Source organism: Eptesicus fuscus, chromosome 19 (genome assembly GCF_027574615.1).
Source record: "Eptesicus fuscus isolate TK198812 chromosome 19, DD_ASM_mEF_20220401, whole genome shotgun sequence".
NCBI lineage: Eukaryota > Metazoa > Chordata > Mammalia > Chiroptera > Vespertilionidae > Eptesicus > Eptesicus fuscus.
Genome location: NC_072491.1, coordinates 51531148 through 51549652, shown reverse-complemented (window position 1 = coordinate 51549652; position 18505 = coordinate 51531148). Strand labels below are relative to the sequence as shown.

Here is an 18505-nt window from a genome sequence, read left to right as displayed (position 1 = left end):
CTACCATGCTACAACATACACTCAAAACATTCAGAACACTGATTAAAACGGATCACCTTAAATATATTAATCATGTAAATAATAAAGTTATTAAAGTTCTTTAAATATTTTAAAAATAGTAATCTACCCACACCAAAGAGAGTTCAGGCAGCAAGCAAGATAACAAAAAAGCCATGTTCACCTCTCTACTTGCCTTTAGGTTTTCAACTTTCTCTTCAAATGATTTGAAAGTTGGGGAGTTTCTATGGAGAGAAAAAAATATATATATAGTAAAAAAAGAAAGCCACAAATTTTGAAAACATCATTAGTTGACTGTACTCCTCGTAGCCATTACTCTCAGCAGAAGAACAGATATCTTGGTTGACCCCACAGGTGTGCAGGCGCACACACAGGTGGAAAACTGTCCACTTCTATTCTAAGATTTCTACAGGGATGCCTTTGGCCCAGGAACAAAGCCGGTATAAGACATATAAATGGAGATATAGTCAAGTGCATGTGTGACAACAAAACAAGTCAGGTAACACACCAACTCTGTCACTTCCCCAACCAACATGTCCCTGCTGGGTCAGTTTAGTCTGGCTAAGGCACCATGCTCTAGAACTCGTGTTTAAGTCCACACGTTGCCTGGCACAACTCCTGCGTGAATCCACATCAGGCAGGACAGGCCAACCGGAGGCAGTCCCGTAACAGGAATCAGCTTCCCGGGGGCTTCATAATAGATGGGGAAGGAGCCCAGAAACCTGGCTCAGCCTCTTCACAAAGCTGCCCCGGGGCAGAAGCTCTGTGCCCACGGAAAGCCCCTCCCACGCCTTCATGCCCATCCACGTTCATCCAGGGGGGTCGCAGGGCCTTGGTCGCTCCGATCGGATGGCTGCCGTTTACTATCCACCCAACCTCGAATATCCTTCCTGCTACCGAGATGAAGGTGAGGGAGGGGACAGGGCCTTCCTCCTTCCACAGTGGCAATGGGCAGCCAGTCCAAAGTGTGGTCCCAGACCAGCTGCATCAGTAGCTCTAGGCAACCTGTTCACAATGCGGATCCTCAGGTCCCACCCTAGACGGACCAAATCAGAAACTCTAGGGGGTGGCAAGCAGGGGCCCTTCACAAGCCCTCCAGGTGGTTCTGTGCCCACGGACAGTTAGGCCGAACAGGTTGTTGGAGACCCTCCACCTGCCTCTCCAGGGAGGCAAGCGAGGCCCTAACCTGTAGGATCTGCAAGGGCGTCCCGATGAAAGAGGACAGAATTAAGTCACGGTGGCTCCAAATGTCCCCGTGGGATGAGGGACTTGGAAACAGAGGGTGGAGAAAGGGGAGTGTGACTAAGCTACGGTGGACAGAGGTCCGGCACCGGTATTCGTGAGAAAGAAAGGGTTTATTTGATGAGTCGTGGTCATATTTTCAATGAAACAGATTTCAGATATAAAACAATAGATTTACAAAATAAAACAAATAATTTTTTTTAAGAAATCACAACATTTAATGGAGCTCTCACACCCATCCTATCGTGATAGGAGGAGCAGTTGAAAACTGATCCAGAGCCTAAAGGAGCGGTTTGTTTAGGGAGAACTCTGGCTTCTACTTCAGAAAGCTCCTGGTGATCATCTCATCAAAGACTAAGAAAGCAGAAGACGAACAACACTTTGTAAAAATATACTTTACCTCATAGCGGGCATGCTAATTGAATGCTGAATGGAGCGTATACTAAGGCAGCATTAAAAAGAGAAAAATGAAGTTAGTACACGGGTGATGAGACATGATAAAATAAACAGAAGTTGGCTCTTAGAAGCATGTTCCTGTGGCACTGTAAAGAATTATCTACTTTTTGAGGTGGAGGGGGTCAAAGTTACTCTAATATGTACTTCCATTCCTGAGCCAGTAGTTAACAGCCAGCAGTTCAATCTTGCATGTTTACAGCACGTGGAAATTGTTTCCACCTGGATCTGTTGGGCATCAAGCACCGGCTCAGAAGTAAATGATTCACCAAAGGTTACGGCGGAATCAAGAATGAAATTCAGATCGCCCAGACGGTTTGGCTCAGTGATTGAGCGTTGACCTATGAACAAGGAGGTCACAGTTGGATTCCCGGTCAGGGCACATGCCCAATTGCAGGAGCAATCCCCAGAAGAGAGCGTGCAGGAGGCAGCCGAACAATGATTCTCTATCATCATTGATGTTTTCTCTCTCTCTCTCTCCCTTCCTCTCTAAAATCAATGAAAATAATTTTTTTTTAAATGGAACCCAGGTCTTTGGGACTCCCAATTTAATGTTCACCACCTCCCCTCAAAAATCAGTGCGCACACATACAGGTACACACACATACCAGCCAGGCCAGGGAGGGCTCCTTGACCATCTTTCTCCCACGTATTTGTCACCAGAACAGGAAAGTTCAAAGCAAATCGCCTATTTGGTGATATTAATGATTTACATATGCTTCCTTGGTAGTAGTCATATTAGTTTTCTAGTAAGAAACACTTGCATTTCCTATCAATTAAATGAAATGTTCTTAATGGTCATCCAAATAACATTCGGCCCCTGTTTGACTAGGACCAACTTCTTACTCAAGGGCAATGCGTTCACTGACCGCTCAGGGTCAAGGTCGCCTCCTCTCAGCCGCCTCCCACAGAGGCTACCTCACAGGATGGCCTTTCCTGGGCTCACAGTCACTGAATCCCACGGATGCTGTTATTCGGCTTAGAACAAACACTCTGACAGACAATTTAAGGTATTAATTCTCTATTCTTTTTTAAAAAATATATTTTATTGATATTTTACAGAGAGGAAGGGAGAAGGATAGAGAGTTAGAAACATCGATGAGAGAGAAACATCGATCAGCTGCCTCCTGCACACCCCCTACTGGGGATGTGCCTGCAACCAAGGTACATGCCCTTGACTGGCATTAAACCTGGGACCCTTCAGTCCACAGGCCGATGCTCTATCCACTGAGCCAAACCGGTCAGGGCTAATTCTCTATTCTTTTTAAAAATTGTGTGTGTGTGTGATTTAATTTTCTCAAAGACTCAGCTGTTACAAGTGACAGCGTGTTTCCAGTGCAGTTCCCCAAATCTAGCTTTGCATTAATATGTAATAATATGAAGTATGACCTTGATATAAATCAAAATATGCTGGCAGCTGGTGTAGTCAAGATAATGAGTAAACCAACCACGTGGACATCTTCAGATTTAATGTCTTCATAACACAGGAAAAGATGCACACAGCTCAGCATTCTCTCTGTCCTAGAATGGTGGGAATCTATTCTGAGAGAAGTCTTCTAATTCTTTGCATGCTTGATGTTGGATCCATATTTGAAGGATGGAAATTAATAAAAATCAACACAGTATAAGGACTCCAGACGTTACTGGCCCTTCTGGGACCCTAAAAAAGCTGCCTACAGCCACACTGCCACTGGCACTTGGGCCAGCGTCACATGACACCTGGACCACAGCTAACCTCCTGGTGATCTACGAACTGTTTGGACTGAATGGAAAAAAGAGAGCTCAGACGATTGGGATTCTCGTCTGGAGAGGCTGTGATCAGGACACTCAGCCGCGGTCGGTCAGTGGTAGATACTTGAGCTCAAATGTCCAGGAAGACATTTTGGGGACCAGGTGCCAGCTGCAAGAACGCAGAGGAACCCAGAACAAGTAAAAAATAGCTATAGGCTTATATAAAGAAACACATGTTAAAAAGAAAATCTCCTTTGGAAATAAAGACAAATTAGCACTTCCTCTTAAGTATACCAAAAATACTTGCCTAACGAGGCTACTGAATTATTATATACGCTATTAATAACTCTAGCATGGATGTTCAACACCAGAACCAAGGGGTGGTTTAATGTTTTTTGTTTTTTCTCAAAACATTAAAGCAAGAGTCAGTGCTGAGCACATATATGTAGAAGGTAAGCAAAGGAGAGGCTGTACCTGAACACGCCACCAGGGAAAGCTGGCTGTCCCCAGAGGGCCTCCAGGCTAACACTCCTTCCGCCTCCCACACGCACTGCACCTGCCTCTCAGGGCGTCATATACAGATCCCTCCTCCTCGCCGCCCCCCCTCACACACCCGCTAGAGGCTTAAGACAGAATCCAAATCCCAAATGCTAATTTATTGATTGACAACATAAAATAAAAACTGCTGCTGAGCCTACAATTCCATTCAGCAGAATACCCACAATTCCCGCAGACTGAGATGCCTGCCACTGTCCTCTGGGTGAGCGAGGAGCCAGAACAAAGGGGACTTAACAGGATTAACGGCCACTCTCAGGGCGCCTACGTCCAGAAAACGCCTGCTGCTGAGAGTGAGACTATCCCAGCTCCCTCCCTGAGGGGTCCTCGGGGCAAATGGCCTGTATTTGCCTCTGCGACTCACTGATTTAAAAGATGTGGTTTTGCCCTAGCTGGTTTGGCTCAGTGGGTAAAGCACTGGCCTGTGGACCAAAGGGTCCCGGGTTCGATTCCGGTCGAGGGTGCATGCCTGGGTTGCAGCTCAATCCCCAGTAGGGGTCGTGCACGAGGCAGTCGATCAATGACTCTCTCTCATCGTTGATGTTTCTATCTCTCTCCCTCTCCCTTCCTCTCTGAAATCAATAAAAACTTATTTGAAAAATAAAATAAATAAAAGATGTGGTTTTCTTTACATGTTTCCTGTTAGGTATGTTTTCTATTATAGACGAACACATTAAACCCGATTACAATCAGGACTTCTTGGACTAGAAATTATTTTTTAAATAACTTTCCCCAAGTTTTAATCTGTAAGAATTATCAAATTTAGCTTTCAAAGATAATCTTATTTCTCTCATTTCCAAGTTTTAACCAAAAGCCTTACTTTAACTCACACATATTGGCACGCAATGGGTTATTAAAAACAGGGCTGGCAACGGAGGAGGAGCGCATCGGAGGAGGAGCGCATGGCTCAGGAACATTTCCTGAAAGATGAAAGGAGGGGAGGAGCAGCGCCACGGTGCCTTTCCGTGAAGCGCTGAGGCTCCGCCTGCGCGCATTTGCTGGCTCTTCCAAAGGGAGAGCGAAAGCAGTGCGCATCCTGACCAAACGTCCTTTCTCCAGAGCCACAGGCTTTCAGGTCTGTGTTCAGATCACACCGAGCACTGTTTGGTAACCAGGTAGGAACAGAGCTCTCCATTCCCAGCTCCCTGCCAGGCCCACTCTCCTCCCCGCTCCACCCACCCACGATGTCCTTGTCTTCCCCAAAGGAACCATGATGGGTGAGGGGCTGTGCTTTGGACCTGCCTCCAACAGCCACTTAGATGTTTGCAGGATGGATGATGGGACTGAATATGTATTAGGACTCACATAGCTTTAGATAAAACTGTCGAAACAGCTACCTGGAGCACTTAGACCATTTAAAAAAAATCTTTATCATTGAAAGTATTACACATGTCCTCCCTCATTGACACCCTCCAGCTCCCCGCCCCCGCCCCCTCTCCAGGCCTTCACCACCCTATTGTGTCCATGGGTTATGCATAAATGCATACAAGGTCTGTGGTTGATTACTACCACCCACCCACCCGCCCTCCCCGCCTTCCCTCTGAGATTCCACACTCTGCTCCGTGCTTCCAGTCTCTGGATCCACTCCCCTCACCAGTTTATTGTGTTACTTAGATTCCACATATGAGTGAGATCATGAGATACTTGTCTTTCTCTGACTTGTTTCATTAGCAGGATTCTCTCAGGTCTCTCCATGCTGTCTCAGAGGGTAAGAGAGTCTTCTTTTTTACTACTGCATACATCAGTAACTTGGAGCATTTTTTCATGTCTCTTGGCCATCTGTATGTCCTTTTTCTCCACATCCTCACCAGCACTTGTCGTTTGTTGATGATAGCCATTCTGAGGTGTGAGATGGTACCTCATTGTCATTTTGATTTGCATCTCTCTGATGGATCAGTGACTTTGAGCATGTTTTCATATGTCTCTTGGTTTTCTGTATGTCCACTTTCGAGAGGTGTCTATTTAGGTCCTTTGCCCATTTTTTTTATTGGATTGTGTATCTTCCTTTTGTTAAATTGTATGAGTTCCCTATAAATTTTGGAGATTAAACCCTTATCGGATGTAACACTGGCAAATACACTGAGTGGCCAGATTATTATGATCTCTGAACGCATAATAATCTGGCCACTCAGTGTATATCCTATATAATAAAAGGCTAACATGCAAATTGTCCCCTCGACCAGGAGTTCGACCAGCAGGCAGGCCGGCCAACTGCCCATGTCCCCTCCCCCTGGCCAGGCTGGCCGGACCCCACCCATGCACGAATTCATGCACCAGGCCTCTAATAGATAGATAGACAGACAGACAGACAGACATATATACATACATACACTGAGTGGCCAGATTATTATGCAGTCAGAGATCATAATAATCTGGCCACTCAGTGTATGTTCTCCCATGCAGTGGGCTTTCTTGTTTTGTTGATGGTTTCTTTGCTATGCAGAAGCTTTTTATTTTGATGTAGTCCCATTTATTTATTTTCTCCTTAGTTTCCATTGTCCTAGGAGCTGTATCAGTAAATATATTGCTACAAGATATGTCTGGTATCTAAGATTTTTATGGTTTCCCATCTTATGTTTAAGTATTTTATCCATTTTGAGTTTATTCTTGTGTATGGTGTAAGTTGGTGGTCTATTTTATTTTTTACATGTATCTGTACAATTTTCCCAACACCATTTACTGAAGAGACTGTCTGGACTCCATTGTATGCTCTTGCCTCCTTTGTCAAATATTGAGTGTAATGGTTTGGGTCAATTTCTGGGGTCTTCTCTGTTCCGTTCCATTTAATCTATATTCCTGTTCTTGTGCCAGTACCAGGCTGTTTTGATTTCAGTGACTTTGCAGTATAACTTAATATCTGGTATTGTGATCCCTCCAACTTTGTTCTTCTTTCTCAAGATTGCTCCAGCTATTCAAGGTGTTGCTGTTTTTTGTTCCATATAAATTTTTGGAATATTTGTTCTAGATCTGTGAAATATGCTATTGGTATCTTAATAGGGATTGCATTGAATCTATAGATTAGATTGCCTTGCATAGTATGAACATTTTAATTATGTTAATTCAACCAATCCATGAACAAAGTACACTCTTCTCCTTGTTCATATCTCCCTCTATCTCTTTTTTCAATGTCCTATAGTTTTCCAAGTACAAGTCTTTTACCTCCTTGGTTAAATTTATTCCTAAGTATCTTAATTTTTTTTGTTGCAATGGTAAAAGCAACAAAAAGGGATTGTTTCTTAGTTTCTCTTTCTGAGAATTCATCATTGGTGTATAAAAAAGCCATCGATTTTTGGGTGTTAGTTTTGTATCCTGTTACGTTGCCAAATTCTTTAAGTGTAGTAGTTTTTTGATGGAGTCTTTAGGGTTTTCTATGTACAATATCATGTCATCTGAGAATATTGAGTTTTACTTCCTCCTTTCCAATTTGGATGCATTTTATTTCTTCTTCTTGTCTGATCGCTGTGGCTAGGACTTCCAGTGCTATGTAGAACCTGACTGGTGAAAGTGGAAATCCCTGTCTTGCTGCTGTTCTGAGGGGAAATGGTTTTAGTTTTTGCCCATTCAGTGTGATGTTGGCTATAGGTCTGTCATATATGGCCTTTATCATGTTGAGATATACTTCCTCTATTCCCACTTTGCTGAGAGTTTTTATCAAAAATGGGTATTGGATTTTGTCAAATGCTTTTTCTGCATCTTTTGATATGATCATGTGACTTTCCATTTGTTATGTGATATGTCATGTTTATTGATTTGTGGGTATTGCACCAGCCTTGCATCTCTGGAGTAAATCCCACTGGTCATGGTGCATGATCTTTTTAATGCAATGCTGGACCCAACTTGTTAAAATTGTGTTGAGGATTTTAGCATCTATGTTCATCAGGGATATTGGCCTGTATTCTCTTATTCTGTAGTGTCTTTATCTGGTTTTGGAATTAGGATAATGCTGGCCTCATAAAAAGAGCTTGGAAGTGTTCCTTCCTCTTGGATTTTCTGGAATAGTTTGAGGAGGATAGGTGTTTGTTCTTCTTTGAATGTTTGGCAAAACTCCCCTGTGAAACCATCCAGACCGGGTTTTTATTGCTGAGAGTTTTTTGATTACTGCTTCTATTTCATCAGTTGTTACTGGCCTATTCAGGTTGTCTGATTCTTCCTGATTGAGTTTTGGAAAAATTGTATTTTTCTAGGAATTTGTCCATTTCATCCACATTGTCCAGCTTGTTGGCATATAGTTGTTCATAGTATTTTCTTACAATCCTTTGTATTTCTGTGGTGTCAGTGGTTACTTCTCCACTTCCGTTTCTGATTTTGTTTATTTGGGTCCTCTCTCTCTGTTTCTGGTGAGTCTGGCTAATGGTTCATCAATCTTGTTTATCCTTTCAAAGAATCAATTCTTGGTTTCATTGACTTTTTGTATTTTTTATTTTAAGTCTCTATCACTTAGACCATTTTTAATTGAACACTGAAGATAAAGAATCCCCATCCTATCACTGACTTCTTGCTTTTTTAAAGCACACTTTAGCTTTAGATGGTTCAATATTTAGACTTCATTTATCTCAACATGACATTTACTCTGACCTGCAGGGCTGTGTCCCTAGGACAGAAGGGCCTCCGCCATAAGTCCCCGTTTGCTTAAGAAGACAAATAGCTGGATAGCGAGTGACCGAGAAGACCGTTCGCATGGCAGGACAGAGATGGCGACCACTCAGCCCTCCGCCTGCTCTCCAGGGACCCCTCCACCCTGGCCGCCTGCCTAACGCTCAGCCATCTGTACGGGGAGGGAGCGGTGCCCCCAGCATCGCGGTGGCTCCTTCTGGAAGGCACCATCTGGCCTGACGTCTTTTTGATGGGCTTTCCCTTTTGGCCCAATAGACTCTATTTTCCCTTTAACGCCCGGGAAACGTCCCTGAGTGCACAGTTAAAGAATATAACGGTGGAAAAGAAATAATAAATAGTAAAACTTTAAGCTAGTAAAACAGGTACTAAAAAGTGCAGAGTATTAGTATATTTTATCTCATGTGTGTTTTACCATACACACATTTTATCGTATGTATATCTGCCACATACATAAAAGACACTCGGGCCCGCTGTAGGAGACAGACTGCCGGTGCGAGCCGGGCCGGCACAGCGCACGCGGGAGCAGGCAGACGCGTCCTTACGAGGGCACCAAAGAAATGAACGCACCGCACACACAGTCAGACGTTAGAAGGGAGGGGTTCTGCACGCCATGGCAGAGATGTTTCTTTACAAAAATGAAAGTAAAAAAGGCATGTCAAAATCATATGCACAGCCCTTGAGCCACAATGTCAAAAGTTCTTTCATTTACTCGTTACCCATGGCCTACAAGAAACCCTCCCTTAGAGACAGGAACAGCACCCGAGAGAAAAGTATTCCAAACGCAAGAAAGTCAGGCAGCGGACGAACACGACCATCCAACTCGGCACCACAACCTAAGGAAGCACACGCGGCAGACGACCGCTGAGCCGCCTGACGGCGCGGACGCTCCTTACCTAAAGGAGTGGGAAAAGGCTTGCAATCTGCAAGAAGCCAGAGCCAGCATTAAAAAAGAAAGGAAGTTGGGGTAAATCTAAAACAATTAAATCACCCCCTTCTCCAAAGTCAGGTTTGAGCTGGATTCTGACCCAGCTGAGTCAGCGAGACAGGAGCTGAGAGCGTGAGAGGGGGCTGTCATCGTGAGCAGGTCCAAGGACGCTGCGCTCACCGCCTTATGCTCAGGACGACAAAGTTGTTCAGCCAACAAAATTCTGGTTGTAAGGTCTGTCCCCACAAACGAAAAGCACAGAGACATGCAATCTAAGGGTTTTGTTTTTAAAACAAATCTTTCATGCCAACAGAAGCGCAGCCAATTCAAGCCACATCCATCCTTTCCAGTGCTACTCTATCCACGTGGTGGGGGCACACACGGGAAGCGGGTTTATCAACATGGCCAGGAGAAGTCTGCAGACTCAACTAAAACAGAACTGCAAAACAAAAAGCAACCGTGCAAAATCAAGATTTGGGCATAAGCAGGAACACAGATACAGCCTATAAATGAGTGCATAGCAATGCACACGTGAGTGTGGTACGTGTCTCCGTTGTGTGAAAACGCACCACGGAGAGGCAAGGCAGGTCTCAGGCCACGCATGCGCTTTGGTGCTCCTGGACTCACCCCCAGGGAGACACCAGGCTCGGCCCATGACTACAACTTGCATACAAGGGGCATACTAACTCCATATGATCAGGAAGGACTCGAAGGACAAAAGTTCACAACCAGAATTGTTCAAGAACCTTAAATGAATTCGTAAGGTGGTTACTGTGAACACTATACCTAAAGGTTAGAGGGCCAGGCCTGGGGGACCTGCAGGCCCTGGTTTGAAGGCGTGCCGCTGCCCTGGCACGGAATCCAGGGTCACCAGGAACCAGAGCCGGGGCACTGAGGCAACCACGCACACTGCTATCTGCCTCAGCCACAGAACGAGCCAGAAAAGCAGGACCTACTTGACGTCTTCCAGCTTCTTGGTGATGACCGATCCCACCGATGCAAAAGCAGCCGATGCCTTCTGTCCGGCTTGAGACAAGGTTTCAGATGTCTTCTTGTATCTGTATGGAATTAGAACAGAACAGATCAAAGAAAGGGAAGCTGACCTTCATTTCTAGATCATCTAAAATCCTTCCCATGACCGGGTCGGCCTCATCACGGCATCCAAATCCTTAACCATCACCGCGGACACAACCTTCTGCGCTGCCCGGACAGCCAGAGGACAGAGGCCTGGGAAGGGCCATCGGTTAGGGCGAGGGCTAAAAGTAGTCCCGGAGCAACAGTGACAGTGAGCCAGAGGCTGGGAGAAAGGACCCCTCTTACCCTCGCCTTGGCCGGGTAAGCAAACAAAACAAAGATGAAGTCAAATTCCTCACACACCTTCCACAAGTCCCTCCCTACAAACGGGCCGGGCGCAAGGTCGGCCCACGCGCACTTCCTTACCCACATGCACCGAATGAGCACGAAGAATTCGGGAACGCGGCACGTCTGCAGAGCCACCCGATAAGGGCTGGTGGACGCTCCACAGAGACCTCCAGGTCTGATATTTAGAATAACCGTGACAACTGGCTGTGCTGTTTGCGGGGACACGAAGGTCTGACTCACCGCCTCCCTCTCTCATCTCCCCAGGGATTAGCAAAGCCCTCGGCAAAGGGGTCCAGAACCCACATTATAGGAAAGAACGACCCTTTCGCGGTCAATATGAAAAACCAACGCAGTGTCACGGTTTCCTGCGTGTCTTCCCACTGCCGCCATGTCTGGGTGGAAGGGGGCCCCGGGGTGGGCACCCGGGTGCAGTCATGTCAGGTCAGTGGGCCTCACTGCTGCGGGTCCCCAGCTCAGCAGATGGGACTGAATGCAGGTGACAGAGAGCACAGCTCGGAATCTATTGCTAGACGTGTGCTCCTCCTCGTGTGGGAAACAAAACGCATCATGTGATCGAAATGACTGAAAGCTGAAGGGTGGGCCTCTGCCGCCAGCACGTGTCAGAGGTGGTGACCCGAAAGTCTCCTGGGAATAGAGAGGAGGGCAGAAGGATCCTGCCCCCCTTTCTGATCGGTCTGTGACTCAGACTGCCCTGATCCCATCTGGTCTCAGGTTCTCTCACCACCCACTCTACCCCGTTCCTCAGAACTAAACGACATGTGCGGGTCTGGCAAGTCCACACAGAACACTTTTGGAACGTAAATGGTATTTCCTCGACTCATGTTGAGGCTGGTTTTCTTTCTAGTCCCTTCAACAGTCTGGAAGGCCAAAGTCACAGGAGACTGAGGTACGCCGGAGCGTTAGGGGAAAGTGCCCTGCTTAGTACAAAGAAAATTGCAGACTCGTCCTCACTGCCTCCCTAGTCCCTCCCCAGACAAAAGGAGCAAAGGCGCCCTTTAAGACCAGCGTGTGGTCCAGGGGACCTACGCAGGCGTCGCCGTCACGTCCTGCCACCCTTTGGCGATGTTCTGCCTGAGCTCCTGGAGGGAACTGATGCCCAGCTTCCGCTTGATCTCCGCCAGGTGCTTCTCCTTCGCGGCCAGCACCTGAGACAGAGTCTGGATCTCCTCTTCCACCTGCCAGCAAGAGGTTGGGGTGAGAACACAGCAAGGTCATTCAATGAGTTAAGGTTGTTAGTGCAAAACTATGCTCAAAATTCTCGTCATTCTGAAACGATGTTTGATCCACTGTATCTGTCTCTTTCTAGATAACAGAGGATGCTGTTAATAAACTGGCGATGTGCTCATCTCTCCGGTGAGGCTTCTCGTTCCTCTCCGGCTATTTCCATGTGGCGGGGTCCTCTGCAGTCCCTCACCCTCTCCCCTGTCCCTGTACGTCCTTACTCAGCTGTCTCACAGCCTCAGGACTCAAACCTCTACCCAGATAACATTCCCATCACCCTAACACCCCTCGCCTGACCTCTGGCCCACATGTCTTGCTGGACATTTCTACTCGAATGCCCATAAAACCCGGTATCTGCATACTATCTCAAGCTAATCTCCAGCTCCCACCAAAACACGCACAAAATCCAACCTCTCTGCATACACCATCTGCGTTTGTATGGGAAACATCAGCCCCAGCGCCTGCCAAAGCCACAGCCACGAAGAGATCTAACTGTCTCCCTGAGCGTCCGGCCCCATGGAAGTCCCTGTGGACCTGGTGCTGACTGACCCGCTTAGGGAGGTGGTGGGAAGTGGGCCCGGCTCCAAGAACAGCCACCCCCCGCCCCCGTGGGGCCAACAACCAGTGAGGTGCCTGGTGTGAGGAGGTGGGTGACTCAGGAGGCCCTCACAAGTACCTGGCTTCAGGCACTGAAATGCCCTGGGAGCAGAGCTGGAAAGACTTCGTGGAGAAGCCCCGAGCACAGGCAGGACAGGATGAGGCTGACACGTGTCTGAGTTTTGGATCAGGCTAATCCCGCCTTTTAGAATGAGTGAGGAAGAATCCACTGGCATTCATTCTTCAAATGTTTGGTAAAATCCACCAGTAAAGCCATCTGGTCTTGTACTTTTTTGGGAGGTTTTTGATTACTGATATAATCTCTTTACATGTTGTGGGTCTGTTCAGATTTTCTATTTTTTGGAGGATCAGTTATGGTCATTTATGAGTTTTTAGGAACCTGTCCATCTTATGTAGGTTCAGATGGACAAAACCACAACACAAGACTTACGGGGCGCAGTGAACGGGGTGCGCCAAGGGGACGTGACAGCTCTAAGGCCTACATTTAGGAAAGAGCAAGATCTCAAATCAATGCGATAGCATACCTTAAGGAACTAGAAAAAGAAAAGAAAACTCAGCCCAGAGCGAACAGAAGGAAGGGAGTAATAAAGATAAGAGTGAAGGTAAATGAAACAGAGAACAGACAAACAACAGAGAAGATCAAGGAACCCACTGGTTCTTTAAAGAGATCAACCGAATTGGCAAGCCTTTAGCTGGAACGACAACAAATAAAAGTGAAGTCACAAATAACTAAAATCAGAAATGAAAGTGGCAACATCACTACTGACCTTACAGGTTAAAAGAGAATAGTACTACGAGCAATTGTACGCCAACAAACCATAAACAGAAATTAACTCCAAACAGATCGAAGGCTTAAATATACGCTCTGAGAGTCTTCGAAGAAAACACAGGGATAGATCTTCATGATCTCAGTTTTGGAAATAAGTTCTTAGATATAACACCAGAAGCACAAGCAATTAAAGAGAAAATACGCTGGACTTCATCACAATGTGGAACTTTTGTGCAATAAGACACAATGAAGAGAAAGAAAAGGCAACATATTGAAGAAGAGAAAACATCTGAAAATCATACTCTTACTTGCAAATCTCATAGAGAGCTCTTATCTCAACAACAAAAAGACCAAAAAAAAGTTTTTGAAAAACTGGGCAAAGGATTAGAATATACATTTCTCTAAAGAATATATGCAAATGGCTAATAAGCACAAGAAAAGATGCTCAATAGCACTGGTCACTAGTAAACAGCATCAAAACCACAACGAGTTATCACTTAATAGGTTATAATAAAATAATAAAAAAGACAGAAAATGGCAAACGCTGGCAGCAGGGATGTACTGATGGGCATGTGAAATGGTGTCCCTGCTGCGGAAAACAGTTTTGATGGCTCCCCAAAGAGTCCTGTGGAATAACCATATGGCACAGCATCTCCAAGCTTATAGCTAAAGGCACTGAAATTAGGCACGCAAACAATCCTTTCACACAAGTGTTCCTCAGTCTCTGTGAGTCAAACGGTGGAAACACCCAATGTCCATGGATGGATGGATGGATAAGCAAAATACGGTCGATTCAGACGGTGGACTGTCATTCACATGAAAAGCAGTGACGACCAGCACATGCGACAGGAGGGGGACGCCCACCAACACGCTGAACGGAAGAAACCAGGGACAAGGTCACGTGCCGGAAAATGCTATTTCTACGAAATATCCAGAACAGGTTAACCCACAGAAACAGATTGGCAGGGGCTGAGGGGGGCCCGGGGGGTGCCCGCCTAATGACTGTGGGTCTCCTCTGGGGGTGCTGGGAATGCTTGGAACGAGACAGAAGTGGCAGTTGCACACGTTATGACTGTGCCAAACACCACTGAACTGTACACTATAAATGGTTAATTCTGAGAGAGAGAGAGAGAGAGAGCAGGTTCAAAGGTGCTGATATCCAAACCGCAGCCCAGGGTAGAACAAAGTCACGGATGCAGACAGGAAGCCAAGGGTATTAACCGTAGGAAGACCCGTCTCATCCATTTCCTCATCACCCTCCTCCCCAGACCCACTTTACCCAAATGTACCTTCCCTCGTGCAAAAACAAAGTGATTCTCTCTCCCCTCCTGCTCTTCCCGCTCTGGGACAAGTGAACACACGCCGCTTCCTCTCCCTTGGCCCTGACTGCCGGATGTCACCGAGAGCTTCCGAAAACCAAGCGGCGCTTTAGTCTAAGTGCAGAGCGGCCAGCTCCGGGGGGAATGCTCCCGCACCTTCGCGAGCTCGCTCCTCAGCTCTTCTTGCTCCTCCTCGGACAGGGTCTCCGTGACACTGATGGCGGCAGCAGCATCCTCTCCTGCCTCGGGCACCGGGTCTGTTCTCAGCAGACCTGTCGGGGTTACAAAGAAAGGCTGTGAGACATGCAAGCTAAACACGGTCTGCCTTTACGTCCGACCCCGACCCCACCAGAATCAAGCCAATGAGGGTGGGCCCACGCATCATCTCTCTGGCCCTTGAACCAACCTCGTTGGCCCAGAAAGGCCACAGGAGACTCGGCGCTAACCACTAAAACCGCCGCTTCGACTCTGCCAAAGCTGGAACTTAGAAAACACAGCATTTGCTCAGCTTCTGCTCACGTCCCCAGTCATGCTAAGCAGAGGAGGGACAAGGCCAGGAATGAAATCTTGGGAGGCTTGCAGTTCTAAACTAGTGACTCGCACCACTAGTAATTCTCAGGAAGCGGGGGTGGGCGGGGGGCGCTCCAGAGGCTCTAGCTTCCTCTGGCTGTGAACCCACACTGCACCCCGCGGCGAGGGGGAACCGCTGAGCACGCGGCCTGTTTCCTTCCACTAGGGAGTGGGTGTAGGAAACACCTTCTCGTAGCTTTTATGTGTGTGTGTGTGTGTGTGTGTGTGTGTGTGTGTGTGTGTGGCGTGCTCATATACAGGATGGGGCAAAAGTAGGTTTACAGTTATTTGTATGGAAAATAATACAATAATCCTATGCAATAAAACCCTAATATGCAAATCAACCAAGCGGTGGAATAACCGATCGCTATGCCGTGCACTGACCACCAGGGGGGCAGACACTCAATGCAGGAGCTGCCCCAGCCCACAGGCCCCGACCTCGCAGCAAGGAGTGGAGCCAGCGAGTGGGCGGCGCCAGGCCGCCAGCCAAGGTGGGTGCCAGCGGGGGCCCCCCAATTGCCCCACTGGTTGCCCCACAGAAGGAGGCGACTGGCAGCAGCAGTGGGGGGCAGGGCTGATGAGCAGGCAGTGCCAGGTCACCAAGGCGGGTGAGAGTGGGGGCTCCAATCACCCCACCAGTCGCCCCACAGATTGGCCCTGATCGCCAGACAGGCCTAGGGACCCTGCCTGTGCACAAATTTTGTGCACCGGGCCTTTAGTTAAATAATATAAGAATAAACTGTGTTTTGCATACTCACAACTGTAAACCTACTTTAGCCCCACCCTGTACATATACATATATATACATGTATGTGTGTGTGTGTGTGTGTGTGTGTGTGTGTGTGTGTGTGTGTATTATCCAGGTCCCCTTAGCAACCCCTAATGTGTATATTCAGAGAAAAGACCAGCACCCATGTGAACTCTCCACATTCTTCAAGACCAGTCGCAGCGGCGCCCGCTGCCCTGGGGCGGAGCGGGCCTGATCGTCCTGCAGGCAGAGCCCACAGTCCCAGCATTCCTGCACAAGACCAGGGGGCAGCACCTCTGTCCTCACCTCCACCCACCACCCAGTGAGCCCCCACAGCATCGGTGCAAAATTTAAGGGGGCACCAAAAAACTCACTATGAGTAATTTTAACCCTTTAATGTAATCATTTGTAAAAATCAAAGTTAATTCAGAGCCCACGATGAAGCAAATACCCAAATTTTGCCACAAGCTCCAAAACAGCTTTGCACAGAACTGATCCTGCTCTTGTCTTTGTTTAAAACGTTAGCATGTTGCTCATCATGGTTTCTTTACCTTAAGTTTTTAAAAGTACCACGTTTTCATGTTATTTACCTTGCTCACCGAGCTCCTCGTGCCCCTTAAATTCTACTACTGTGTCACAGCCCGCCTGCCCATCCCATGTCACAGGTGCCCCCTGTCACATGTGCCCCCATGTCACAGTTACCCCCCTGTCACAGTTACCCCCCTGTCACAGGTGCCCCCCATGTCACAGTTACCCCCCTGTCACAGTTACCCCCCTGTCACAGTTACCCCCCTGTCACAGGTGCCCCCCTGTCACAGTTACCCCATGTCACAGTTACCCCCCTGTCACAGTTACCCCCCTGTCACAGTTACCCCCCATGTCACAGTTACCCCCCTGTCACAGTTACCCCCCATGTCACAGTTACCCCCCTGTCACAGTTACCCCCATGTCACAGGTGCCCCCTGTCACAGGTGCCCCCTGTCACAGTTACCCCCCTGTCACAGTTACCCCCCTGTCACAGTTACCCCCATGTCACAGTTACCCCCATGTCACAGTTACCCCCCTGTCACAGGTGCCCCCCTGTCACAGTTACCCCCATGTCACAGTTACCCCCCTGTCACAGTTACCCCCATGTCACAGTTACCCCCATGTCACAGTTACCCCCCTGTCACAGTTACCCCCCATGTCACAGTTACCCCCCATGTCACAGTTACCCCCATGTCACAGTTACCCCCATGTCACAGGTGCCCCCCATGTCACAGTTACCCCCCTGTCACGGGTGTCCCCATGTCACAGTTACCCCCCATGTCACGGTTATCCCCCTTGTAACAGTTACCCCCCCTGTCACAGGTGCCCCCCATGTCACAGGTGCCCCCCTGTCACAGTTACCCCCCATGTCACAGTTACCTCCCATGTCACAGGCGCCCCCATGTCACAGGTGCCCCCGTCACAGTTACCCCATGTCACAGTTACCCCCAATGTCACAGTTACCCCATGTCACAGTTACCCCCCTGTCACAGGTGCCCCCATGTCACAGTTACCCCCCCTGTCACAGTTACCCCCCATGTCACAGTTACCCCCCATGTCACAGTTACCCCATGTCACAGTTACCCCCTATGTCACAGTTACCCCCCATGTCACAGTTATCCCCTGTCACAGTTACCCCATGTCACAGTTACCCCATGTCACAGTTACCCCCCATGTCACAGTTACCCCCCATGTCACAGTTACCCCATGTCACAGTTACCCCCCATGTCACAGTTACCCCCCATGTCATAGTTACCCCATGTCACAGTTACCCCCCATGTCACAGTTACCCCCCCTGTCACAGGTGCCCCCATGTCACAGTTACCCCCCCTGTCACAGTTACCCCCCCTGTCACAGTTACCCCCCATGTCACAGTTACCCCCCATGTCACAGTTACCCCCCCTGTCACAGTTACCCCATGTCACAGTTACCCCCCATGTCACAGTTACCCCCCATGTCACAGTTACCCCCATGTCACAGTTACCCCATGTCACAGTTACCCCCCTGTCACAGGTGCCCACCATGTCACAGTTACCCCCCATGTCACAGTTACCCCCCCTCTCACAGGTGTTCCCCGTCACAGTTACCCCATGTCACAGTTACCCCCCTGTCACAGTTACCCCCCCTGTCACAGTTACCCTCATGTCACAGGTGCTCCCCGTCACAGTTACCCCATGTCACAGGCGCCCCCATGTCACAGGTGCTCCCCGTCACAGTTACCGCATGTCACAGTTATCCCCCTGTCACAGTTACCCCCCATGTCACAGTTACCCCCCCTGTCACAGTTACCCCATGTCACAGGCGCCCCCATG

The 18505-nt window shown here is 48.0% G+C and overlaps 1 protein-coding gene across 4 annotated transcripts in view; it reads right to left on the bottom strand.

The window, feature by feature from the left end:
• The window catches only part of TPD52 (tumor protein D52), a 194015-nt gene that overhangs the window by 117627 nt on the left and 57883 nt on the right, over window positions 1-18505 (bottom strand). The window contains exons 2-6 of one of the 4 annotated variants that reach the window (XM_054708230.1): window positions 15005-15120; window positions 11948-12096; window positions 10495-10596; window positions 1661-1702; window positions 182-242 (exon numbers count right to left, since the gene is read on the bottom strand). In XM_054708230.1, the coding sequence (XP_054564205.1) occupies window positions 182-242; window positions 1661-1702; window positions 10495-10596; window positions 11948-12096; window positions 15005-15120 (470 nt within the window). Of the gene's footprint in view, window positions 1-181; window positions 243-1660; window positions 1703-10494; window positions 10597-11947; window positions 12097-15004; window positions 15121-15254; window positions 15381-18505 lie in introns of those variants that run through there. The other 3 variants (XM_054708232.1, XM_054708229.1, XM_054708228.1) reach the window with 3 other exon arrangements.